Genomic DNA, 26,946 nt, shown 5'->3' with positions numbered 1-26,946 from the left:
GGCCCTAGAATGGGCAAGCTCCTCCTTTTTTCCTTATCACCTTGGCTTCATTGGCCACTGTAGTGTCAGAGCCAGACTATGCCTGGTCCTGTTACATGCTTTGTTTTGCTTGGATTCTAGAGTCAGTGATTTCTGAGCTCCTGACTTTGAGATTCCAGTTTTTCCTGATTTCCCAAGAAACAGAGTAAGAAGTTGTAGCAACTGATGATGCTAGAGGTACCAGTGTGCTCTATGGATGTGGAGTCAATGAATTCTAAATGTTTAGGTGTAGATCTAGGACTTACAAGAATTCACAAAATATTTTATCTTTAAAAAATTAAAGGAAAGTAAATTTGCCCCCAGAGGAATAAGGTTCTAGTGTAGCCATGTGGAAAATGGTATGGCGTTTCCTCAAAAAAATGACAGCTAACTACCATATGATACCAAAATATACTTCGCTAAGAAAAACTATGAGTTTTTATGGGTATATATACCCATTTCTGAGTATATATCCCAATGGAAAAAAACAACAATAGGATATTAAAGAGACACCTGCTGTTATATGTTTATTGCAGCAAAGGTGGATAGTAGAGGCTGGGAATTTCAGGGAGATTGTGGGGGCAGGGGTGATAAAGAGAAGCTGGTAATCAGGTACAAAAATAAAATTATATATTGGAGGCTCAAGTTCTAGAGTTTTATAGCACAGTGTGGTTCAAGTTAATAATAATTTATTGTATATTTCAAAATAGCTAGAAGAATGGATATTGAATGTTCCCAACATGAATAAATGATAAATCTTTGAGATGATGGATGTTAATTATCCTGATCTGATCATTACACAGTGTGTATATGTATTGAAATATACTAAAACTCAAAAAACTGACACACAATTGTATATTAGTGGAATCCCGTGAGTACATACAGTCTATAAGTGTATATAATTATTATGTATTGAAGTTTTTTGACAAGTTTTGTTTCTAAAACACCCTTTTGATGCTCATTATAAATCAGGTAATAGCCCAAAGTGTTAAAAAAGAAAAGACTTCTTGTTTACTATCCAGGGAAGAGTAATGACATTTGTGTGGTTCCATGCCACTTTTCCATCTATGTGTGTATATAGTGCTTTCTTTTTAGGAAGAAAATGTGGCTGTATATTCTACATGCTGGTTTTTCTTATTAAAATGTTTTTATGGAACATACAAGTTTCAATGTATTGATTTTTAATGGCTACATAAAAACATTTTGCTTGTTCAATAAATGAAAATAATTCATTGAATCCCTCTTATTAATGAACAACTAGATTTCTATGTATTCACTGTCCTCATAACTTTTGGTGAACATTTTTATAGCAAAAACCTTGTATATGGATATAATAGTTTGCTTAAATTCTTAGACGTGGTAGGGTTGAAAGTATAAACATGCTGTCCAGAAAGTTTATTTTTATCAGCATTATAGATGAGTGAGTGAAGAAACTGAAGTCTTAAACTGTTGCCATGCATAGAAAGGCAATAGTTTAACTTCTACATATACCAAATCTGGTGCCCACTTCAGTTCTACCCCAAGTATAAATTCTGTCAGTCGTCTTTCTGTACTCCTATCCCAGTGTTAGCCAGACCTGCTTGGAGAATACCCTAACTGGCCCTCTTTGCACCTCTCAAAAGGGCATTCATTTTTTAGGGCCTTCTCTAATCAACAGTCAGAAGTAGTTCTTCATCTGAGTTCTTGAAGCAAGGCTGCCTTTTCACTTCAGTCTTGCCTATGTTTCCATTCGCCTTTTATTAGTATTAATACTAATATTAGTATTCTTCATAGACTGTCTTCATGTCTGATCATATGCTGCTTCACATATTTTGGAGAAGGGTTTTATAGGAAGCAACTTGGACATACTTGTCTGGGGAAAGACGCTTTGAGAAGAATGTTTCTAGATAAATAGTTCAGCCACAAAGCAGGTTCAGTATTTGACTGTTCCTGATTGGCCCATAATGGTAGTTTCATAAGGTTCAATTTATGTTTCTGATACCCACAGAATTTAGTGTGCCCATGAGAGATGATTCAGTTTGCTCTCTTTTGTGCTAGAGGAGAGGAGTGTGTATCTCCTGTAAGACTCACTTGTGCTATACAAGTTATCTTAAAGTAGCTCTCCAATAAAATCTCTTAAGTGTATTTCCCCCATATTGATTACTGAATATGTAATATCATATATTTAGCAATTTTTAGGGTTCTATAGCCTTAACAAGTAAGTGACCCCTTGTTAAGTCTGGACTATAAATCTACAGAATTTGGTGTATTTTTGTTTTTGCAGAGCCACATAACAGTGGCTTATAAAGAGACCCGTTTTCACTGCATTACAGTATTTTCCTAGTACACTTTGTGTGTATTGATTCTTGTCTCCTCTTCTTCCCACTGCCCTACTTTTTAGAGCCTGATAAGTCTTTGTTCAGTAGTTACTCTGTATTTATTGTATATGGCCTGTTAACCATGATTCATGGAAAGGTAGTAGAATAATTATGTTTTCAAAAAGTGTTTTCTATCTTTGACCTTTGAAATGCCTATAAAAGTTCACTTCCAGTTATTTGGTGCATAATAACCCATTTAGGTAAGTGGTCGTGTTTAAACATGTATTTAGGTGTCTTTATGTTTCTTAGCATTCGTGACTTGTCCTTACGGAATGACATTCTGATTTTAAATAGCTTCTGTGTTTGATAATTTTTAAATCCTTTATTACCTAGAACACAGCAACTGTTGATTTACCAAATTGGGGGACAAGGGGTTCTGGAATCAAAATATGTGATCAAAAGTTTTTGGGGTAACAGTGTCAGTGGAGCTTTGCACCCTGCCTAGGCAGGGCTGAAATTTCACACACTTAAGGTTGTTCTTCCAGGGTCTGCTAGTTGCAGAATTACTGCCATTCCCCTGGAGACCTGTTGAACTATATAGAAAGGTTAGTGCTATGGATTTTCTTTTTCAAATTGTTATGAGAATTCTTAGCAGAATTTCCAGGGACAGTCTCTCTATTGAAAAAAAAATTAAATTTAAAGGAAATGTTTTAAAGGAGATGTCTTTAAGGTTCAACAGAGAATGGAAAAGCTTTTGCCTTTACATTTTCATAGGTTTTTATATTTTCTGTCCTGGCTGTACATGCTCTGGCCCTACAACTCTGTAGGAGGCACTCTGGAAGAGGGCAAGGTGTAGGTATGTGCCCTTAAGTTTTGTGGGTTCCAGGTGTTTTTAATTTCCCAGTGAATGGGGAGAGTGGTATTGTGCTAGTTGGGTGCTCTGGCTCAAAATGAATAGATAAATTTGTTGTTGGCAAGTTTCTTTTCTGGGACATAAGTATATATAATTAGATTAAGCATCAGTCTTTGATCCTTTCATGAATTATTGGTTAAAATAACTTTATTGAGAGGATTTTGTTTTAGGGCAAGTAAGATGCCGGTCTGTTATCCTTCTCACCTCTTTGCTCTCATCTTTATTATAGAAACTGCCTGTCAGAATTTCTAGAACTGTGATTTTCAACACTTTATCTGAGGACACTTGGGCTTCCCCAGTACTCTTGGAGGGGATCATTGTAAAGCAATAGAGTTGACCTTTGAGCAACATGAGTTTGAACTTTATAGGTTCATGTATAGGCTTTCTTTCTTTCTTTTTAAATTTGGGTTCATTTGAAAAAACTCAAACGAACCACATATCCTGGAAATATAGAAAAAAGGAAAAGACACATCATAAATACTTAGATGATAGTCTATTTTATCATTGAGTACCATAAAGTATACACAAATTAATTATAAAGAGTTAAAATTTATACATGTACATATTTAGATTATATGTGGACAAATAAAGTTATAGTATTGAATCATAATTGCATAAAAGTAAGTGTAGAACACATTGTAATTCTTTAATAATTTCCTAGCTATCTCTTGTTGATGTTGTAGTGAGCTCAGGTATTGCAGGTATCTGCTTAAAACACTGTGTGGATGTAGTTACCACATGAGCAGTTCCTCTGTACCGTAAAAAGTGTCCTGCCATTTGTCATGTTTTTTGCTGTGTGTAATACATACAACATAAAAGTATGTTAATTGACTCCTATGTTACCAGTGAGGCTTCTGGTTAACAGGCATTAGTATTAAGTTTGGGGGTATTCAAAAGTTGGGCTTGGATTTTCAACCTCTGGAGATGGGGTGTCAGCACAGCCAAGTGGGTAAAAGAGCAAGCACATTGACATAAATTTGGACAGTGGTACCAGTTTCCACTAGTAGTCCATGTATTCTTCACCACCACACAATTGCAGTTTTCAAAAAAGGCAGTTTCACTTAGGAATGCCCTTTAGAATGATGAATGGTACCAGAATAGAGAGGAATTTAGCCTTGGTAGGGGATTTAGAAGTGATTGGGTTCAACCTCCCACCCACTGCAAATATTGATGAAGGTGGGCATCCAATATCTTATTTGTGTATCTCAGGTGATGGAGAGCCAATACTTTACATGGCAACCAATTTCATTTTCATACAGCTGTATTTTTCAGAAATGTGTTCTGCAAAACACAAAGGCAGTTTTTCTGTAAACTTTACCCTTTGATTCTAGTCTACCCTTGAGGTCAAATCAAAAAGCAAATCTCTTTTACATAATAGACCTGCAAATATTTGAAGTTAGCTGTTGGGTTTTCTTTGTCTTTTGTATACTAATGGTTATGGTCATTTTAGTAATTGATAATGTAAAAATTGATTTTAATTTTTTCTAGGAGTAATTATTTTAAAAAATACTGTTACGTTAAATTGTCAGGTGATACTTTATCTTACCAGCAAATAATTAGAACAATGTAATTTTTTTCTTTTTCGATATACATGACAGTAGAGTGTATTTTGACATACGTACATGAACTACAGCTCATTCCAATTAGGATCCCATTCTTGTGGTTGTGTACATAATGTGGAGTTACACTGGTCATGTTAAAATATAGTCTTTAAAAATATATATATAGTCTTATCAATTTTGAAATGAAATATTAACTCTGGTCACTGTGGCCATGCAGTAGATCAGTATAACTTCTCTCACCTAACTGAAACGTCTTACACTTTGACTAACAAGGTTCTTCTCCCCATTCCCTACCTCACTTCCCTCAATAAATGGAACAACCATCCTATTCTTCATGCCTGCATTCTGCTCTTTTAGATTCCGCACATAACTGAAATCATGCTGTAGAACAATGTAACTTTTATCATTTATATTTATATTTGTATGTGTATTTGAACTTGATGTCGAAATATGTGAAATGTTTTATATAGCTATGAACTGCATAATGGCTTTTCATTCAGTGATGGATTGCATATAAGCTAGTGATCTCATAAGATTATATGACTTAATGATAGCATATGTTTGCATAGTGACCGAATGCATGACTGCATTTAGTTTCACTTCTAGATGAATTCTGGATCTTTTTGAAATATAATATCAGTATTAACAGCATTTTGGTACTACATAAGACAAAGAGGAAAGCACTAGTATTGTAATTTGGCTTCATTATTATGGTCACTACCCTGGCAGTGAGCATTGTATTATAGATAGGAGAAAACTCAGGGGATCCTTGAGAGAAGATAGGAATAAGGAAGCAAGAGATGCTCTTAGGAAGGTACAATTGATACCTTAAATAATTTAACCATCTGTCTATACTTATTCCTTATTGTGGACTCTTAAGACTTTGGAATAAAGTTGTGTACCTGATGAGCAAAGTTAGCAAAAGAATATTGATTGATTATCGTAAGTGATGTTAGAAGTAAATGAGAATGACATCAGGAATGCCCGGAAGGGGTGATGAAGATTCAGAAAGGAGGGGCATAAAAAAGAGACTTATCAAATTGTGTATGTCCTCAGGAGGTATTGAGAATTACAACATTATAAATATTGTTTAGGTAAGGCTTGTAGAAACAGAAAAATTGAGAACCACTTATTTGGCAGAGGAGAAAACTTGAGGCATGACTTTATCCAAAGTGTTATAGCTCATTAATCAGTGATCAGGGACTAGATTCCGGTTTTCCTAGTTCCAGTTCATATTCATTATTTATTTTCCACTCAGCCCCCCCAAAATTGTTTAATTGGCATATTGGTAGGTTGGGAAAGTCTCAGAGGGTACTGCTTTCAGATGGGTGGGGAAAGCTCATTAAAAAGCATGCATGACTTAGAATAGATGGAATTGAATGGCTCAGAGACCTTGTAACTGAGAATCATAGCCACAAAATCATTTGCTTTCAATGAACCATATACTTTTACAAATTGTGCTAAACAGACCCCTCATACCCCCAGCCTAAGTATTTCATTTTATTGGATCTCTAGGCTTCACCAAATTAGGGAGGCTGAATTTTGCAACCAAGGTTGATTAGATTAAGAGCATGTGGATGGGGTGGTGAGTACAGAATCTGTTCTGAGCCCTGTGGTAAGTTGAGGCTGATGGTGGTCATTCATTAGGTGGTAACCCTGTGTGTTTCTCTGATGGCCCATCCTATGGGGAATTCACTTTTTGTACCTCTCAGTCACTGGCCAGACTTGTGGTTATCTGGGGCATTTTAGGGTGAGTGGATTGAGGCCCTACCAATTTCTTCAATCCATCACAATGTGAAGCAGGGATTAGCTGAATAGTAAAGGATTTAGGAATTGGGCCATATGGTCTCTGTTTTAACCACAGATCTCCCTTTAAGCACAAAAGCAGCCCTTAGACATTATGCAAATTCATGAGTTGGCCATGTTCCAGTAAAACTATTTGCAAAAATAGGTAGTGATCTGCATCTGGCCCATGGGCCCTGGTTTGCTGAGCCTGCTTTATTATAGGAGGGACATGTTGGACTACCCTAATAAACAAGAAATGTTTTTGCTCTTCCTTCAGTCTTTTTAACACTTGGGGTAATTTGAAGTTGCAGTCAAATTAGTATAACCATTCAAGTATTCTTCCAACATGACCTTTACATACCAAACAGGTGTGTTTTGATATTTTCCTAAATTACATTCTTGTTAACAGCATTTCCCCATTTTGGCGCAGATGTTAAAAAAATTATTTTACAAGCTTTTACTTCAGAAGAGGGTACTCCCTATTTCATGCTGTAAACAATTTGGTTAGATTTTAAACAAGACATGAGATATTGAAATAGTCCTCTTTAATCAAGCAAAACTTAAAATTTATGATTTAGGTTACTAATCAAAAGACTGTAGGAATCTATAATTTTTTAAATCCATCACCCAATCTTTATTTGGATAGACTGTACATCCACTGTATTATAAGTTAATTGATGCAATGCCAGGTCAAGAAATAGCATTTTTAATGAAATGAAATATTATCCTACTGTTAATAATGAGGCTTCTGAAGAAATACAAAAATGTCTTTGTGAACTACTGAAATGTGAAAATTCAGTTTTCATGTGATTAGAACTGCATATATTTGATACTATCATAAGGAGCAATTGCCATAGAGTTTTTACATAGTTAATGGGAAGAAATTTTGATCCCTGATGTTATTATTTTCAGGAAAATTCTGTTTTATCATAAGGTTGGTTAAATATATAAACATAATATTTCAGTTGGGATTATTTAAATCAATAGTGGACTACAACATGAAACAAAAGTGAAAATATTCTAAGCTTAAAGCTAATAGTGCATTGATAATGTCTTAGCAGTATTTGTCAGAAAGAAAATGTATCCAATATAGTAGATTTTCCATGGTCACCAGAATGACACTTGTTTTGCAGTTTTCTGATCATTGCAGCCACGGGGAGAAAGCCTTTTATTCAGTTCCCTCCTGTACTTCAAGATCTCCTTGCTTGTGTTGTTCCCTGAGTTCTGAGAATTCCCTGTTTGCCACGCCTTCCACCTCCCCTGGCTGTTTTCCTTTTCCTTACCACAGGCTCTTCAGTTACTAACTGCCTTGTCATAGCATCTCTTAGAGGTTCAGTTCCAAGTCTGTAAAGCTTCTCAGCTCCTTTTTTACTTTATTTTATTTCTTGGTGAAGGTTAAATATGTAATAATAAAACACTACTAGACCAATGTCAGGCCTGTTGCAGTCAGATAGTAAATCATGGCTGTCATCGTTGTTGTTATTTAAAAATGCTACATTTAATCTCTTGACTGGTGCATTTGCCATTAACTCCTGTCTTACTCTTATGTGTTTTTTCTCCTGAAACACTTTGCTCAGACTTGCTTGCCCCTTGAGCTCTGGCACTTTCTCCCTCTCATTGCTGTCCCACCTTTGCCTTGGGAACTGCAATCTGCCTTCTGACCACAAGTTGCTAAGTGCCCCTGTACTCACCAGGTTTTTTTTTTTGTGTGTGTGGCTCTTACTTTACTCCATTCTCAACCCCACATTGTGGAGGCTGCCTCTTTTCTTAATTTTTTGTGACAGGGCAGGCTCCTGATATTCCTCATAGTTTGACTTTGAGTCCTCTTGTCAGCTTCTAGATGTTTATGCTCTTCAAGGTTCTGTTGTTCATACCTCTTCTCCCCTCACTGCAGGAGTCACCTCCTCAGGGCTTCCAGTAGCTGGATGCACAGATGACTATAAAACATGCATTTCTAACCCACCTGTATTTTGAACTTAGAATTTCTATCTTTGGGTCAACCCTGGGAGCCACGGACATCTCACACTTTGTGTGTCCTAAACCCAGTTCATTGTTTATTGTCCCCAGCTGGTTTCTCCAGATTTCTGTCAGATGCTAATGACAGTGGTATTCTCTAGCCACCAGGTTTTGGTGCCCTCTTTTGCCACAGCTTACCCTCCTTCTCCACATTGTACAAGTTGGATTTTTCAGGTTTATTGTGAATTATCTTCCCACATTTTGTTGTTAATTTATATACATATAGAGATGTCTGGAAATACTTCAGATGGTTCAAGTCTTATATCTCTGGGTGATTGGATTTTATATTGGCTGAATTTTATTTTTTATAAAGGCTTTTATTACTTATGTCATCAAATCCAGCCTATTGTCATCTTCTCAGCCCTCCTTGACCTGATCTCATCCTCTGGGACTTGTGGCTCTATCTCAGTGGCCTCATGCATTCTTGCCCTTATTCCTGTACTTGGTGCCTGGTTTGTTTGTGTGTTCCATCTCCAGTCTTCATTTTCAGGGCTCCTGCCATGTAAGCTTTCCTTAATGAGGCCGTTCTCCCAACTAAAGGTGTTTCTTCCTTCCATGAGCCCCCTGGTCTCTCTGCTACTCTTTTGTTCTTTCTGATCTTCTTCCATGTGTTTTATTAGATTGTAAGCTCCATGAGGGCAGAGATTGGGACTTATCCTTCCCCCTTTTGGTTATAGCCTTCTAACATTTCTTTTTTAAAAAAAATATTTTTTTAGTTGTAGATGGACACAATTTCTTTATTTTTATGTCGTGCTGAGAATTGAACCCAGTGCTTCACACATTGAGGCAGGTGTTCTACCACTGAGCTCCAGCTCCAGCCCATCTTCTAACATTTCGGGAACTACAGGCTGTGGTTTTGGTAGAATGGTCAACTAAGGTGTTCAGACAACAGGATGCTCTTCTCCTGGAGTTCAAGTCATAAGATACAAGGACTGACCAGTGATTTGTACTGATTGTACCTGGCTCAGGTGTTCTGAAGAAGCCACTCATAAGTTCCTGCCTCCCAGGTTCTTGGAGCTGATCTGACCTTGGAACTCTCTGAAGCCTGATTCTCCATATTTTTCCTCTGTGTCTGTGAGCTGTCATATCTTTATAATAAACATCTCCTCTCACACTCTTAAGTTAACCAAAACCAAATTTCTGTTGCTTTAACCCAGAGATCCCTGCCAGTAGAGGTGTTATGATTGGAACTGACTGCACTTAATCATTCTAGTTCTCATATTGATTGTGATGATTATTTTTTTTATTTCTCTTTAAAAATGAAAACAAACAATCAAAAACCAGCCAGAGACTGCTGCTGCTTTGAAACGGACAATAGAAGCCCTGATGGACAAAGGAGCCATAGTGAGGAACTTGGAAAACCTGGGTGAGCGAGTACTTCCTTATAAGATCTTCGCCCACAGTCAGCAGCACAGGAAAGGCGGGTAAGTTTCTTCATGAAGTGCGTGGAAAATGTCTTTGATGGACTCATTAGAGAATACTTATCTATCTTAGAAATTATCATAATTTTGCAGTCAAATCCCTCTTTTATTGGGTGTCATTCAGGTTGTATCACAGCAGTATCATGTTGTAAATAGGATGCAGTTATGCTGGCCCTTGGCAGACTATAATCAGAGCAAAATAGGCCATCCTACACACAGAGGCTTATAAGCTCTCAATTATGGGAGGCTTTTCTTGTCAAACTGAACATCTTTGTCCCTGACATTTTCTTTTAACTTTTGTCTTTAAAACACCTCAGTGAACAGTGTGTGTCCACATACTCAGCACATTCTTTTTGAGTATGTAGGTTGCAGAGAAGCAGATGTGCTTCTTCTGACCAGTATACACCAGCAGAGCTAATCCACGGGAGAAGTATGGTTTTACCCACTCCAATTAATGATAAGTTTTCTGTAGTGGCATTTTTTTCTCTCACAGGGTACAGCATCTTCCTCAAACAAGGGTTTGATACTGTGCTAATAACTATCTTTGTAAATAATGTATAGAGGGGGTTTGAAGCTTATTTAAGCTTTAGTGGTGTCTTTTTTACATGCAAGGTTTCTGGTTTGGGGGAAGAATCTTCTCATATTTTGTTGGGTTTTGTAGGTCGGTATTAGAGAAGATGGAATTAGTCTTTAGCACAGTGGGGCAAGCCCGGGGCAAAAGATGCCACTCTCCCTCCAGTACTCAGCAGCTCTCTGTGGTGAACAATTCATTTAGCTTTTCTATTCCAGCTTCCTTGGGCATGGAATTCAGGTGGTCATTCTCTCATTCATATTGTCCCGGGGATCAAGCAGTATAATCTCTGCAGATGTGCTTTGTGGACAAAATGCTGCTTCAATCTTGTTTTGTGGTCATGTGCAGGTGGAATGCATGTTGGGGCCTCAGTGGAGTCACACCTCAACAGAGGCTTTCTTACGGCATTTCAGCTTCTACTGGGATGTGGCATGTGCTACAGACCTCCTCTTTTGCTTGCCTCACATTATTTTATGCTAGTGTTCAGCTTCTTGAGAGCACCTGGGAAGAGAGTACCTGAGCATTGCTAAGCAACAGGAAATACACAATGGCTAGGCTTCTTCCACAATCAGGGAGTGAGGAATGGAGATTGTGAGGGGTATGTGTAACTAAGTTCCCTCCCTCCCTCCCTCCCTCCCTCCTTTTCTTCTTTCCTTCCTTCCTTCTAGATTTAAACACAAATGGGTATGGCTTTAACAACAAGATGGTGGATTTTGTTTATAAAGGAGCATATAAGTCATGTAGTGATAGGCACCTGTAGTCCCAGCTGAGGGAGAAAGATGAATTGAGCCCAGGAATTTTAAGGCCTGCCTGGGCAACTTAGACCCCCATTTCCAAACAAACAAAAGAGAACAGAGCATATAAGATCTTGCCAGGAATTATTAGCCAGGTTCTCAGATGGAAGGCACTGTACAGAGAGAAAAGTCAGTTTCCTCATCCATGTGGTACTGCAGGGGTATCCAGTAGGAGGACCTCCTTCTACAGTTTTTCCGAGCACAGGACTTATAACTTTTTTGAGGGCTGGTGTGACCAGCACTCTAGAATATGCACTTCTAACAAGTGCATGGGGGAATGTTGACGTTGCTTGTTTAGGATCACGCTTTGAGTGCCATCATATGAACTCCTTTAGTATCAGGCCTCTGTGTGCAGTGCTGGGGATATGTGTGTGTGTGTGTGGCAGGGGTCACTCTTTTCTTTATGGGTAGAATAAATTCAGGTCTTAGAAGAACTCCCCTGAAACTGCTGACAGCCCTAGCCCTGCACTTTGAATTCCTGACCATATCTGCATGTGCTTCACCAAGGACTTGGTTACATTCACTGAATACATTCGCCTTTAAAGATCTTATTTCTGTTTGTTGTTGTTGTTTGTTTGTTTGTTTGTTTTAACTTCACTGTCCTTAGCAAAGGAGAGACAGCACACTTAGAGTGTATACATGTGTGTGTGGTATACATTCATAGAAAGGAGATTCCCAGCTGTGGTTGGAGAGGTTTAGCTTATTTTTCTGAGACAAGTCAGTGCCTGGTATTTATTTGTTTTAAAGGTACTCTTTTTCCCAATGTTTATAGAGAAGCTTCAAAACAAAAATGGGGTGTATGTGATCAATTAGATATGGAAACCCTTGCATGATCTACTCCCTTCTAAAAACTTACGTGCATTGGCATATGAATGGTGGTAAGCCCTTCGGTTAAATCCCATTGACCATATTGCCTTTTAATTTTGTAAAAACTGTGAATATTCTCCACAGTGACTTTTGGTCACTGAGCATATGAGAGCAAGTGTATTGGAATTAACTGGATAAAGAGAAGCCAGTGATGTGTCCAGATGGGAGCTTGAGATTAGCTGGATATTCTCTTGGTTTTGGCCAGTCCCCTGGAGTCACTAACCTTAGTCAACTTTTCCTTCAGTTGGCAAACTATTCATATTATTGCACATGGTCAAAATGATATTGCAGATATTTATTAAGTGGATTATGTGCTCTTGGTTGCTAGAAGCTGGAGAAGTCTCACTTTTAAAAAATAGTTAAGAAGAAACAGAGTGGACTTGTCACCTGTGCATTTAGTAGTCAAAGTTTTGGCTAATTTTCAGCAGCCGAGGAGGCCACGACATATATTTGCAGTTTAGGCAAGGCACCAGTTTTAATCTTGATGCTAGTTGTGAGAGCCATTCTTCTAGCTGGGTTGTGGAGTAAGCCTAGATGCCCTTTGAGAATCACATTCCATTGTGCTATTATTGCTGGTATTGTGTGCTTTTATTTTTACGTTCACAAGAAGAAGTGGTCTGTCCTAGTGGCATCCATAGGTCTCAGGATGGTTCCTGGTGTCAAGGAATTTTCCGTCTAATTAGGGACTTGGCTGCTTAGTAATCTAGGTACCAACAAAGGGACTGTGAGTAAAGGTGCCTCATAGCAGTAGGGCCAGGCCCAGGCTGACAACCAGCTGTCCCTGTCACAGTTAGTTTCCCAGCATGTTGGGTGATTACCACTGCCATTCTCTATCCCTACCTCCTCCCCCAGATTGGCCCCCTGCTGCATATAGGCCAGATGGGCTGAAGGATAGACAGTGCCTGGCAAGGAGAGAGCCACTGCCTTAGAGTTATCAGGGATGTCTTCCAGCGGGGGACACTTTGGGAATGGTGCCATTACTTATTATTTTATCAGCCTATTTCCAGGTTATGCCAAAAATAAAAATATAGTCATTTCCATCCCAAATATTAATTTGGTCAGTCCCTACTTTAGAGATAAGTATGTTCCAGAAATTTGTCTGTAAGTTCGTTGTTTGTAACTAAGAACTGTTTTCCCACTGGAACAACTTGGTTAAGTTCCAAGTCTGGTCCACAGAAATATACTCAATTCATTTTCTCTGAGGGTCAGAAGTTGATGGGCCATTCATGTTCAGCTGAGGACCATTTTAAATTTGTTTTTAAAGATACTAGTCTTTGTTCTATCTGGCAGCAGAATGGAGCCTGGGTCTGTTCACCCTTATCAGGGATGGGGTCAATATCTCAGACACCTTAATAAAAGGGGTTCATACTAGTTTTCTATTTCCCCAAGGGCGATACTGTCTCAAGCCAAGTTCCCCTCACCCCTACCAGGTGATGTGAACTTAAAAACAGTGAAGTTGACCAGCTGCACCTGTTGTTTGGGGTGGTTGGGGACTTTTAATTCTCCTGAACCAGCTTTCCAGATGGAGATTTCTGGCCTCATTTACAACCTGTTGTCACCAGGCAGTGTCTGGAAACCACTGGTGCCCAACCTAAAGGGGCAGGGGGTCTTAGGACAGCAAAGAACTGCTCCTAGTTCTGGATTTGCTGTAGTCTCTTACAGGCCTCTTCATTAACTGCCCCCTGTGCTTTCATGTGCCCACCCTGATGTGCTTGTCTACTCCATGGGGAAGGCAAGGTGCTGTGAATATGCTTGCTATATTCCTCGCTGTCTGAAAGGGAAGGATGTGCCCCACAGAGTGGGGAGCAGTGGGAGTTGATGCTCCTTTAGACCCTTGTAAAGGGGCAGGTAGCTTACTGGGTACTAGTTGACATGCACACCATTTGAGATCCTCTTTCCACTAGATGGGGCTGGACAGGGAGAGATTCCAGTGCAGCAGAGAGAACTATAGACGGAGGGCTTCTGTGTGCTGTAAAAGGCTGCCTCAGTGGTGTTAGACTCCATTTACTTGGTCTGACTTTATTTAGTGCTGTGAGACTGTGCTGCCTGCTGGACCTGTAAATAAAGAGTTCTTCAGTAGTAAAGGGGGTTCTGCCTCTTTTTCCCCTTCTTTTTCCATTCTCATCCACTTTAAAATTTGGATAGGTGCTTACAGCAAAGTTCTGCTGGCCTACATACAAGATACCGTTCTATTTACGGGTAAGCAGAATGATAAAAATAACTGACTCTATGGTGAATCAGTGGAATTTTACTGACTTGCTCCCCAAGTGTATCGGCAGTTTACTCCAAGAGTGCTGGCACCATCTCTAGAGGAGATTGATTCTCCTCTGTAGTTTTCCCGTTAGCTAACATTTCCATGTTCTTGTGCTTTCCTGCCAGCATCAAGTCAAGGCCAGCATCCTGACCCCATTCTTGAGTATAGGTACGCTGCAGCCTGTTTCAAGGCAAGGCTGTTGAGTCCTGGGAGGTTTCTAAGTGGCAGTACCCCAAGATTTGTAAGGATTCTGCTTTGTAAGGTTCTTAAAATGAGACCCAATTGATATAAAAAGAAATGAGGCTTTTGCATGCAGACAGTGCCTTGTTTTTAAGGTGAATAATTTACTGTCTCTGTGAAGCCTGAATCCAGAAAGATTTAACCAATATAGTCTAGGAACTGGCATCCAAACAGATCTGTTTCCTATCTACAAAAAGGCTCCAAGATGCTTCAAGGCTGCAAAGCCCTCCCTCCCCCTCCTCTACCTCCTCCACCCACTGGGCGCCACTGAGTGCTTCAGTGGAAATTTCCACTTGTCTGACAGGGGGAAGGGGAGGTTGTCTGAGAGAGACATACAAAGAATATAACTCTAATTCAAGCAAGCTCTTTTTGTAGAAAACTTGTAAATACAGGGTTAAGACAAAAATGTAATTTAAAAAAAACCCCACCTTTCTTGCATTTAAGTATACTACAAGAAAACAAATTTTCTCCCTTAAAACCTGGAGGAGTGGGACTGGGAACTGGCAGCCGCAGGCAGTCTGCACAGTCTGGTGTCAGAAGATGACCAAGTGGTACCCAGGGTCTAGGATGACCCTGGGGACATGGAAAGCAGCTGTTTCCCTCATGAGGACACTGCTGTGGATGGTATTCATTTTTTCAAGCATTGAGCACAGTTTGTCCTGGAAGCTGTTTCTCTGGGTCTTTTCAGATCTCTGAAAGAGTTTTCTAGTGTGAAAATGTCTTAAGAAATCGAAAGGAAGGTAAATTGACACTTTGAAGACCATGTGGGTAAGTTCAGCCTGGAGAGTACTTGACTGTTCTTTTGAATGTTGGTATCTGATAAAAAATGACTTGCGGGGAATGAAATTGACTAAATTTTGTTGTGTTCATGTACAAATATGTAACAACAAATCCCAGTATTATATGTAATTCTAAGTACTAAGAAAAAAAAAACTTGAAAAAAGAAAATATTTTTCCCAGTTAAAAAAAAAGAAAAAGAAAATGCCTTAGTGTACTGAACCTGTTTTGGCCCCTCTTCTCTTCCACTTCTGCAAAGTTGGTGTGCTTACAAGTTCAGGCTTTTCTGTAGGGAAGAGATGTGCTTAGGAAAGCTGATACCAGCCTCGTAGATGAACAGATTCTATAATAGAACCACACATGGGGAGACACACTTTAAAGCAAATATTGCGAGGCGTTATATGTTTTAGACAGTGGTAGTGCTTAGGCTACCTTGTATGCATGCAGAACCATTTCCCTTACACCATGCAGCACATGGCTGAAGGTGCTGGGAATTAGATTTTAGATTGTTTTTCCAAAATGATTGTCTACTTATTGGTTCAATCACTGACTAGAATAAAATGGAAAATAGAAAACGGAAAGCTAGCTCTTTGCAGTATTTTATTATTTTTTCCTCATTGCAATGTCTGCTTTTGGGTAGTTGCAGTATAGTCATAACTCTAAATTATTCTACTATAGTGAGGAGTTTATAGTGAGGATATAGATGGAAATAAGAGAGTCCACGTGTAGGATTTCAGGTCTTGTGTTCTGATTCTGCCTACATTGGTGAGGGCAGGAAGCAAGCATTGGTAATCTCATGGTGACTCTGTAATCTTCTGGTTCCTTTCCTCTCTCAGGCAGGGTGAAGGTGGAGCCAAGGGCTCCCAGATTCCTTGGGAGACTCTGAGTGCTTTTCTGCATCCTGCCCTTGAACTCAGCTCCTGAATTTCAGATGCGTGCGATACCCCATCAGGATGTAGAGAGTGGACATCAAGATAGTTCCAAGGTCATTTTTTCCACCTAACCTTTGGGACTTGAGCTGTCATGTGAATGGTATCCCCCCTCAGGCCTCAGGAACTGTCTGGATCCACAACTCCAAGTGGGTTACAAGGCTCTCCTGGGTGTTTATTCTCACATCTGCAAAAAGCCTCATTCTCATTCTTTGAGTCATCTGTTGTTAGCTAAGCCCAGCAGCCCACAGTTGGGTGTCTGTGATTGTCATGGCATTGCCACAGTCTCCAGCAGGAATGGGAATCTTGTTGAAGTCATGGAATCCTGGGTTTCTGCTGGCACAGCAGCCCTTGCATCTTCTCTCTGCAGCTAGACTGTGTGTTCCAGGAGAACGTTCCCCCTCATCGTTTCAGACTCCTGAGGTTTGCCTGTAGGGTACTCAATAATCAGGTTTGCTCTGACAGTAGGTCGGGTTGGAGGAGGAATCTTTACTGGAAGTAACAAATAATTGATCCTTCATATATGGGAGGGACATGATGAACCATTTACCTGTGTTCTTGGGCCACTCAGGGAGACAGGTTGTGTGTGTCCTGAACTTCTGCTTGGTAACCTTATGGTGGGGAGGTAAGGAGCTCACCTTTCAGCAAGGAGTGAACACAGTAAGATCTTCCCATCTCTGAGCCACTTTCCCCTTTTTCTGTTTGGCCACATTTCCTTTTCATGGAAATTTTCATGGTGTAATAAGGAAGGAGCCACGGGAGTGGAAGCAGTCTTTGCCCTCAACAGCTGCAGGCACAGATCAGCAGGGAGATAAGCGTGAAATGACAGTCACAAGCTGTGGTTGTGGGTGCAAACCATTTGCATTTTGGCCAGCACTTAGGGTTTGGTTGTTGAAGGAGTGTCATGAAGGAACTGAGAGAGTAAAGAAGAGTGGGCTTTTGGTGGCAATAGGGAGCTTCCAGAAGCCATTCCACAGCCCAGTCCTAGAATTTCCAGACCTTTTTCTAGGACTTGGTTTTACAGACAGAGGGAGGAGCTGTGTGGTCTGGGGTCTGGAGTCTGGAGCTTGCCTCTTAAATCTTTGTGACCTGGGGCAGATCACTTCCCTTTCTGGCTTTGGTATTCTCCTGTGAAGGGTTGGGCTGCATTGTCCTTATTGTCCTTTCTAGCAGTTAGTCTATGATTTTGTAACTCATTTCGTTACCAAGCAGTCAGTGGCTTCTCGCGTCCTAAAGTTGCTCTGTTTGAGTCCTGGCTATGGCCACTTAGTAGCTGAGTGAGCTCAGGCTAATGAGGGAACCTTTCTGGAGTCTCTTTTAGTGATGTTAGATTCTAAGACTTGGTGCGGGCAGAGTGTAGGGAAACCACACACTAGAAAGTTCCAGGAGTCTTCGTGGCTGGGAGAGCACTGCTGGAACCACACAACAGCACTCAGCTCCACTTCCTCTTCATCCACTTTCCTAATTTCTCCCATGGAGTGGGGTTTCTGCTGCCCTTCATCCTCCTCAGAAGCTGTTTAAAAGATATGAAAGCACTTTGAAAATTAGAGAATGCTGTTATTATGTAAGGCGCTTCTTTCTTTTTAAGTTCTGAAATATGAGGTTTGTGATCTATCTGGCTTCTATTCTTTTTGCCCATATCACAAAATGATATCCAGAAGCTCTGGTTGTGTTTCTTAGGATTATCTGGTGAGTGCTGGTCTGTGAAGAACATGGTTTAGGAAGACTGAGGATTGATCGACAGAGGATGTAAATACACTTTCTTTTAGTGGCAGCTGTAAACATACTTTCTCTTAGAACATGTGGGCTAACTTCTAAGATAGCCCACAAAAGTGCCTTAGACCTGCGATGCAATTGAATAGAAAATGGAAGAAAACAGTTCTTGCCATTAATGATATTATAAGTAAAACTGAGACAACCCCAGACAGTATTTGAGGAAGTTGAAGGGCAGCCTTTACTTGGGGGAGCAGGAGATGGCTGTGGACTTGCTAAACAGGGCTGGCAGTGGTGATGACTCTGTCAGTTGGTGCCTCAGAGCAGCCCAGGCCCTTGCTGAGCACCTCCCTCCCATGTTATCCGACACACTGCCCTTAAGCTGCCCGCACAGGTGTACAAGTGGAATGAAGTAAGAAACTAAAGGCAAAGAAAGAAGCAGGGAGGTGCGCAGAGAGTACATATATGTTCAAAGGAAAACTACCTGCTGTCGTGGGAATGCTAGCAGACAGAGTAAGGTCACAACTCCTGCATGGTAGCTTGGAAGGACATTTTGATGAATAGTGAGCAAAAGAACAAATGAATAAATGGGAAGAAAGAAGTGCTGGGGAAGATCTCCTCCTGCCACCAGGTGGCCAAAATAGAATTAGTGGAGGGCAAGGAAAGTGAGGAAAAGACTGGTGCTGGCATAGAGCAGGTAATTTGAGATTGTTCACACTTATTTTTCAGGCTCTACTCCAGAGCCTTGTTCAAGGCAAGCAATCAATAATTAAATGTGGAACAAATGAGTAGTTCATTAGTTAGGTGATTGCAACCCTATTGTCTGCCGTATGGGGATAGAAATAAGCAAGTAGAATTAAGCCCTGGCCAGGTTGGTGCGTAGTTTCCAGAGTAAGCAAATATGTGTGCAAGTCACTTATCTCAAGAAGCTCATAAAATGATGGAACAGTTTACACCATTTCTGCTTCAATTTTCAAGGAATCTAGGAGGCTTCATTGGTTGTAACTGCTCCCTTGTCTTTCCTACCCCATTATCAGGTCATTTACCAAGTCCTGCACATTCAGCTTCCTAAGTACTATTTTTAAATCAATGACGTTATAGAGGTAATTTAATAGATATACAATAAAACTGCACATATTTAAAGTATACAATTTAATAAGTTTTGATATACACACACACCCATGAAATCACCGCAATCAAGATAATAAACTTTCGTCATCCTGTCTTCTCCTGTCCTTGTGATCCCTTCCCTCTTGTCCTCCACCCCAAGCAACCCAATTGCTCTCTTTCATTTCAGATTTGTTTTTTATTTTCTGGAATCTTAGATGCAATCAGGCAGTATGTACTCTTTTTACTCCAGTTTCTTCATTTGAAATAATTGTTTTAAGACATGTCAATAGTGTGTATCAAGAGTCTAACTCCTTGTTGTTGCTGAGTTGCTTACCACCATATGCTTATCATTTGACTGATATGCATGTTGCTTCCAGTCTGGGTTGCTCCAGACAGCAAGGCACAGATAATGTATGGACCTGTGCTCTAAATTCTCTTGGGTAAATCTAGAAATAAAATGGCTTGATCATAATAGCAGTTATGTATTTTTTAACTATTCAAGAAAATGTCAAATGTTTTCTCAAATTGGTTAGAGCATTGACAGTCCCACTACTCGTATATGAGAGTTCCAGTTTCTCTCAGTCCTTACCAACACTTGTTATGGTCAGTCTTTTTAAATTTAGCTATTTTGGCAGAAATCACTTTGTGGCTTTAATTTGTATTTTATCAATGATTGATGGTTTTAAGTATCTTTTCATGTGCTGTTTTTTGTCGTTATGTATCTCATGAAATGTGTTTTCAAGATTGTATTCTGGGTAATAGTATTTTATCAACAGTTTTTAAATTTTTTGATCATAGTCATTTTAATATTAAACTAAGTCTTAATTTGCATTGGTGTTGTATCTGAGGACACTTGGCTTCACCCGGGGTCCCAAAGACTTTTCTATGTTTTCTTCCAGAAGTTTTATGGCCTGATGTTTCACATTTAAATCTGTGTTCCATTTTGAAGCTCATTTTCTTATATGATACAACTATGGAACAAAGTTCAGTTTTTGTATAAGGATTTTGAAAAGTCTGCTTGAAAATTATATATTTCTCTACTGGTATTCACATTTATTTCCAATGTCTGATTATTTGTTGTTAATATAGTAAACTAAGGTCATTTTTTGGTATTTATTTTGTATTGCGCAGCTTTGCCAAACTCAGTGGTTCCAATCTTTTTAATAATGTCTTTAGGTCTTTTCAATAGTCATGTCATATGCAAATAAAGACAGTTATATTTCCTTCTTTAACAATCTGGAAGCTTTTTATTTCTTCTCCCCTCCCCCCCCCCCCCCACAGTATTTGGGATTGAACGCAGGGCTTTGTGCATGCTAGGCAAGTGCTGTACCACTGAGCTACAGTCTATCCCCTTTTTATTTGATTTTCTGGCCTTATTACACTAGCAAGCATTTTCAGTGCATTGTTGAATAAAATGGATACTATAGAGGACATTCTTGTTTGTTTCCAATGTTGGGGGAAAGCTGAATTTTATCAGTTGGTAAATACTATTTGTAGGATTTTTAAAGATGTCCTTTGTAGGATTGAGGAAGTTTTCTAATTCTCTCTGGTTTCCTGAGAATTTTATCAGGAATGAGTAGGGTATTTTGGTTAATGCTTTTATTCACCTGTATTGAAATGATTGTGGGGTTTTAAAATGTTTTGTTAGTAACTAACAAAATGTAACAATACATTGTTACAATACATTGGTTGATGTATTTTTTTCACATGTTAAGCCAATATTATATTTTTGATATGTGCCCTGATTGGTCATGATAGATTGTCCTTTTTATATATTATAGTGATCATTTTGCTGAAATTTTATCTAGAATTTTTTTCATCTGTGCATATGAGAAATCAATCTGTTCTTTTTCTGTGATGTCTTTGGTTTTGGTATAAGATAATGCAGGCCTCAAAACAGTTCATAATATCCCCAACTATCCTTTTAGTACTTTAAAAGGCTGTTTCATTTCACTTTTCTCTTTCTTAATAGTGATAATTTATCTTACCTCTTTTTTTATTGATCTGACTAGAGACATATTGATTTTATTGATCTCACTGAACTAGTTTCATTATTATTGTTTTTCCTTTTTAGAGATTTCTGCTCCAATCCATCCATCTTATCTTCTTCCCTATTATTGAATTTAATTTGCTCTTTTTTCCAGTTTCTGGAGGTAGAAACTGACATTGATTTGAGGACTTGCTTTTTACTTATATCAGTGTTTTTAGGGCTCAATTTTTCACTATGTACTATTTTTGTGGCATCCCCAAATTTTCAATATGTTATAGTTTCATTTATTTTAAAGTACTTTGTAATTTTCCTTTTGATTTCTTTTAATCCATTCTTCATTTAAATGTGCATTTTAGCATTCAATATTTAGAAGATCTTTCTTATTATTTGCGTTCCTTTAGATTTATTGACACTTATTTTTTATTTTTTGAGTGACATAATTTATCTCACTGTTTATAGAGTTAGTGTCAATTGTGACATAATTACTGCTTGAAGATAATGAAATTTTAATAAAAGTCAGAGGGACTGGCTGTGATGCCTGCCACTGATGCCTGGGTCTGACGGTTTGCACCATAGCCCTCTGAACACTTTGTGCTCTGCCTGAGTCCCAACAGGTGCATACAGGGGAAACTTCCACTCCACCACAGAGGTGCTCTACACTCTGACTGTTATGTGGAGGTGGGAAGAGACTGACTCCATTTTTGCGCTTTCAAACTTGTGCCCACTCACACTGCTCTCCTACACCACTGCATTTCTCCTGGGGTTCATCATCAGTCTTTTGTTGTAGTCTCTGTGGTCCACAGGTTTCACATCCATCATGGTGGCCTTAATTTGAGACTCATCATTGTAGGTCACCAGTTTGACCCTGATTCTGAATGTAAAGGATCGAAAGTTGGCATTCTGGGAAACTTCTTCAAATGCCTGCTCATTCTTCTCTTTTAATTCCCCAAGATAAACAGTATTTCGTCCGAGGATAGCTTTGGCAGACTCCTAGAAACAAGTCACCCACTGATTTTCTTGGAAATCTACAATATTTGCCGACAAGATCATGCTGTATTTAAAATTGGCAAATTCACTGTCCGCACTTTTCACAGTGGTATAATCCATTCTGTTGGTCAATCGCTTATTGCAGCCCTGAGTTGGGCAAGCCTGGTACATACAGTTCTCTTTGCAAAGACACCACTGTTGCTACAGAGCTAAATAGTCAGCCTTGTCACCATGGCCCAAGTTCTCCGATTTAACCTCATATAAAGTTTTCCAGTTGGTGTTGCCTTCTCCTTCTTCTCCACTCTTTAGATTAGAGAGGGAACATCTAAGGCTTGTTCTTCTGAGTCAAACCATCCACAAAGCTTATAGGCCTCTGAGATGTCAGGGTTCAAAATGACAGTGCTTGAATTCAGATAGTACGGAAATGTTCTGTCCTCCAAAATGGAAAACTCTGGCTCCTTTAATGGCCATCACAGGATGTCTAGAACCATCAAACTTGTCAGCATCTTCTCTCCACAGAGTAGCAGTCACCACTTTCCCTGACATGTCCTTTAAATAGATATTTCTTTTAGAAACTTCTCTGTTGTTAAATTTTATTGTGATTTTAGAAGCATCTATATAGCTCTTGCAGATCCCGATTATGTCTACAAGTGTGTCTTTAGACTTGTTCTCTAAGTCACCGATGTCAGTGAAATCAAACTGAACTTTAGGTAGATGATGATCATCTTCACAGGGCATGACACAAGTCTCATTGAAAGTCATCTCATAGTCATTTTTAACAGCAGAAAATTATTTGTTAGCGATCTTCAGGGTGCATTTTGAGAAATAATACATCTTCTTAACTTCAGTAAGGAGAAAGAACTTGTCTACTTGCCAACTGAAAGTAGTAGCTTTGATTTTACCACTTTTAACAACTAGTTCTATAGAGAAAAGTTTACTTCTCCTCGAATTGCTCCAGGTACAGATTTGACTTTTGTTGCTAACATTAGCATAAATAGTCCACTTGGACTGGTAAGAGGTGGGCTGGCAATGGGTACCACTTTGGACTATGCCCCCCCCCCCCCCGAAAGATGTAATAGGCTGGTTCCTCCAGGTTTTCCAGATGTCTTTGAGGCACCATAACCCATAGATTATGAGCTCCCATTCTATTGCTGGGGCTTGCTGGTTTGAGGTGGGGAAAGAACTACTTGCTCCTGCCACGTCCTTCATTACAGGGCACTATATGGCCAACCTTCAATCCACCTGTTTCAGCTGATTTCAAAACTTCTAAGTCCATCAAACTAACTACTCTCTCTCCATCTTTCAGAGTTCAGAGTGTTAACAGTAAGTTGACAACAACAAGAGAGTTCGATTGTGTTGTCAACATAAAAGACAATAGATGTGTTAAATTCATCACTCATAAGCAGTTGATAACAGGGTGGACTGTTCCCTGTTGTAATGAGATGGATGTTATTGGCCTGGAGAATTGGTTTTATTGATATATCTCCCTGTCACAGTATGGCCGCCATGGTCCCCTTGCTCAAGTGGCTGACCATGGTTCCATGGTGCTAACTGTCATGATTCCTCCTTGGCTCCCCAGCTTCACTGACACTTATTTTATATCTGAGAATATCTTTGACCTTGGTACACGATCTGTGTCCTATTTTGGCCGAGTGACAGGTTCTGTAAATGTCATTAACTTCCAGTTGGTTGGTGCTCACTTTTTGTTATCTTTGCTGATATCCTGCACACTGGTTCTCTCAATTTCTGGGAGAAGAATGTGAAGAGTCTCCAGTTGATTGTGAATTTGTTTCTCCACTCAGTACTGTGAATTCTTGCCTTCTGCATGCTGAAGCTCTGGTATTTGGTGCATCCACATTTGGGGTTGCTATCTTCTTGGTGAATCCACCATGAATGAATTCTCTCCTTTTTATCCCTGGTATTTTCTTGGCTTCAGAGGCCACTTCATCTGATACTGCTATAACCTCTTGCGCTCTATTTTGATTAGTTTTTTTTTTTTTTTTTTTGCTTGGCACATGTTTTCCCATCTCTTGTTTGTTTACCTGAATGATTTTCCCAGTAGTGCTAGCTAAGAAGAAACAGTCACTCAAAATTTAAGCTGGGTGCAGTGGGTACGTGCTTATAATCTCAGCAATTTAGGAGGCTGAGGGAGGAGGATTAAGTTTGAGGCCAGCCTCAGCAATTTAGTGTGGCCCTATCTTAAAATTAAAAGGGCTGGGTATGTATCTCAATGATTAGAGTACCCCTGAGTTCAGTCCCCAGAAGTTTGCTTGCAAATTTTGAACTTTCTTTGTATTAAATTACATAGAATGCCATCCTTTTTCTTGTGACTTTCTTCCTTGCAGAACGTGTTCATTTTCAATGTGGTTTTTAGTGCTTTCTGTGAGAATTGCACAGTTCATGCCAGCACCACCACTGTGGAAGAGTTTCCCTGGACCTGCTGATGTCAGGCTATTCAGGATGCTGGGGACAACAAAGACCTTCTCTCTATATCAGTTAGTTTTAGTGGAGTGGGGCACCCAGTAAACAAACACATACTGTGCCAGGGTGACTGAGTGCTCTGGGAAAGCACTGAGCAAGGGAGACAGCATCTGAGGCTTGGTGGCTGGGGCGGGTATGCCACTTTAGGGAAGTCAGAGATGGCTTCTGAGCAGGCGACATTTGGACAGAGCCGTGTGGAAGTGAGGGATGAGGCGCATGGAACTTGGACAAAGAACATTTCTACCTGCGGGAGCAGTGAGGGCCAAGGCCAGGAGAAAAGGTGTGGCTAGAACAAAGTAGGTGATGTTGAAAAACTGCCAGCTAGAACGTCACCAAATTCCCAACTACTGTGCCGACATGGCTCTTTAAGCGCACTGTGGTCCACCTCAAAGAGTACAAGGGAGGCTCCAGTGTTTAGAACCATGAAGAGGGTTGCGCAGAGGAGGGTGCTTTGTCCTTTGTGACTTCCTCCAGCAGGCCCGAGGGAGCAAGGGGGCCGTGAGTCCTTAAACTACGGCTTTCTGCAGGGCCCGTGAGCATCGGCCCACCCTGAGATGCATGTGCTTTCTTTTTCTTACCCCAAAGTTCAAGGCATTTTCTTTTTGTTTCTTGTCATTTCTTGTACATACAATGTAGTCAATGTAGTCTTCTTTTTCCTTGTTTGTGTAGTTAACTGGTGGTCCTTACTGTATCTCTTAGGTGCATTAAATCACCCAAAATCCTTGGGAAAATTAGAAGACTACCTTGTGGATGTTTTTACAAAGAATAGCAACTGATGGCCTAAAAAAATCCAGTCTTATTAATGGGCTAGAAAATTCTGTTCTTGCCCCATAATTTTACCATATTTTCTTGTATTTCCCACAGTATGTCATAATGCCTTTTTGCTGCCATAAAGTTAGTTTACATTCACATTTCCACTGGAGTATAATGGGGAGAGCCAGGCAGGTTGGGTGTATACTGCATGCTCGTAAGCTGAATTTCTGTTTTAATGAAGGGGTCTTGTGTTTATGAGTAGTTGGTGTATATCTGGGAAGAGTAAAATGAAAACATTGATCAGAATTGTAGAACACTTCAGAATGCAGAAATTCACCAATTTCTATTTTATTGCAGGTATTTCTTGGTGGATTTTTATGCACCAACAACAGTTGTTGATAGTGTAATGGAGCATTTGTCTCGAGATGTCGATGTGATCAGACCAAATGTTGTTAAACACCCTCTGACCCAGGAAGTAAAAGAGTGTGAAGGCATTGTTCCAGTCCCGCTTGAGGAAAAATTATATTCTACAAAGAAGAGGAAGTGAGGCGATTGACTGGATTTTAGCCTTCTATTGAATTGTCTGGGGCCTGAGCAGCATGGATGAATAGTGAGAAGCTTGGCCTTTATCTGGTGGTGGGGTGCGGGGGGTGCAGGTGCCGATGGCCTTCTTGTGATTCCCTTTGCTGCAAGAGGCGGGAGAACTGCTTGCCTGCCGAGAGCTGCTCTGTAACCTGGGGTACCCACAGTAGGCCATTTTTTATTTCATTTGCATTATGTAATTTCCTGGTCAGTGAGAACTTTCTCCTTAAAACAATAATACAATTTTGAAGAGCAAAACACAGAACTGGCTTGGATTGTGAGCCAGTAATTCAGAGTGAAGAGCCATGCAAAAATAAAAATTGAAGACCCGTATATTTTGTGGACAACTTTTATCAGGGGAATAAACATTTTACAAACTCTGCCAGGTGTGTTGCCTCTTTACCTGCCTCAGCACGTGCACCTCACAAGGCCTCATGGCTCCAGCCTGGCTGTGGGTTCTCCAGCATATGGCGGGGCACTGAAGATCCTGGGGTGGGGACAGGTCTGTTTCACAAAGTCAGTAACCTTTTCTCCCACGTCACTGGTTATTTTTGGTGGGTGCTGTGTATTCTGGGGCCATAGATTTCTGGCACTGTTTCCTGTCCTTTCTTGGCTATTGGCACGTGCCTCTTCTATGTCCCTCAGCCTTAGGCAGGCCTCCTGGAGGAAGGAACTTGCTGTCAGTGGAATGACTTCTGTGATGGGTGAAAATGGGGCTTTTTCCTGGAGTGGTCATGCAAATCTCATCCTCAGTCTCCCTAGGGCTGTGAATAGGAAAGACATGAGCAGCAGTCCTTCCACCTTTTCAGAGTGTCCTGCACAGTGGTCTGTCACCATTGCAGATGGGAGAACTTCAGTGGGTAAAATGGAGGGGAGATAGAAATGC

At 40.0% G+C, this 26,946-nt stretch overlaps 1 protein-coding gene and 1 pseudogene across 2 annotated transcripts in view; one reads left to right on the top strand and one right to left on the bottom strand.

The window, feature by feature from the left end:
- Mrps6 (mitochondrial ribosomal protein S6) overlaps positions 1-26,441 on the top strand; it is a 66,648-nt gene extending 40,207 nt beyond the window's left edge. For both annotated transcript variants that reach the window (XM_027929064.2, XM_027929063.2), the window contains exons 2-3: positions 9,876-10,015; positions 25,836-26,441. In XM_027929064.2, the coding sequence (XP_027784865.1) occupies positions 9,876-10,015; positions 25,836-26,025 (330 nt within the window). In that variant the 3' untranslated portion in view covers positions 26,026-26,441. The remainder of the gene's footprint in view (positions 1-9,875; positions 10,016-25,835) is intronic.
- Positions 21,996-23,779, bottom strand: LOC114087573 (replication protein A 70 kDa DNA-binding subunit-like; annotated as a pseudogene).
- Positions 26,442-26,946: the final 505 nt, after the last annotated feature.

This window comes from Marmota flaviventris, chromosome 8, assembly GCF_047511675.1.
Source record: "Marmota flaviventris isolate mMarFla1 chromosome 8, mMarFla1.hap1, whole genome shotgun sequence".
Taxonomy (NCBI): Eukaryota; Metazoa; Chordata; class Mammalia; order Rodentia; family Sciuridae; genus Marmota; species Marmota flaviventris.
Note: the sequence above shows the minus strand (reverse complement) of the source record. Positions and strands in the feature narration are given on the sequence as shown.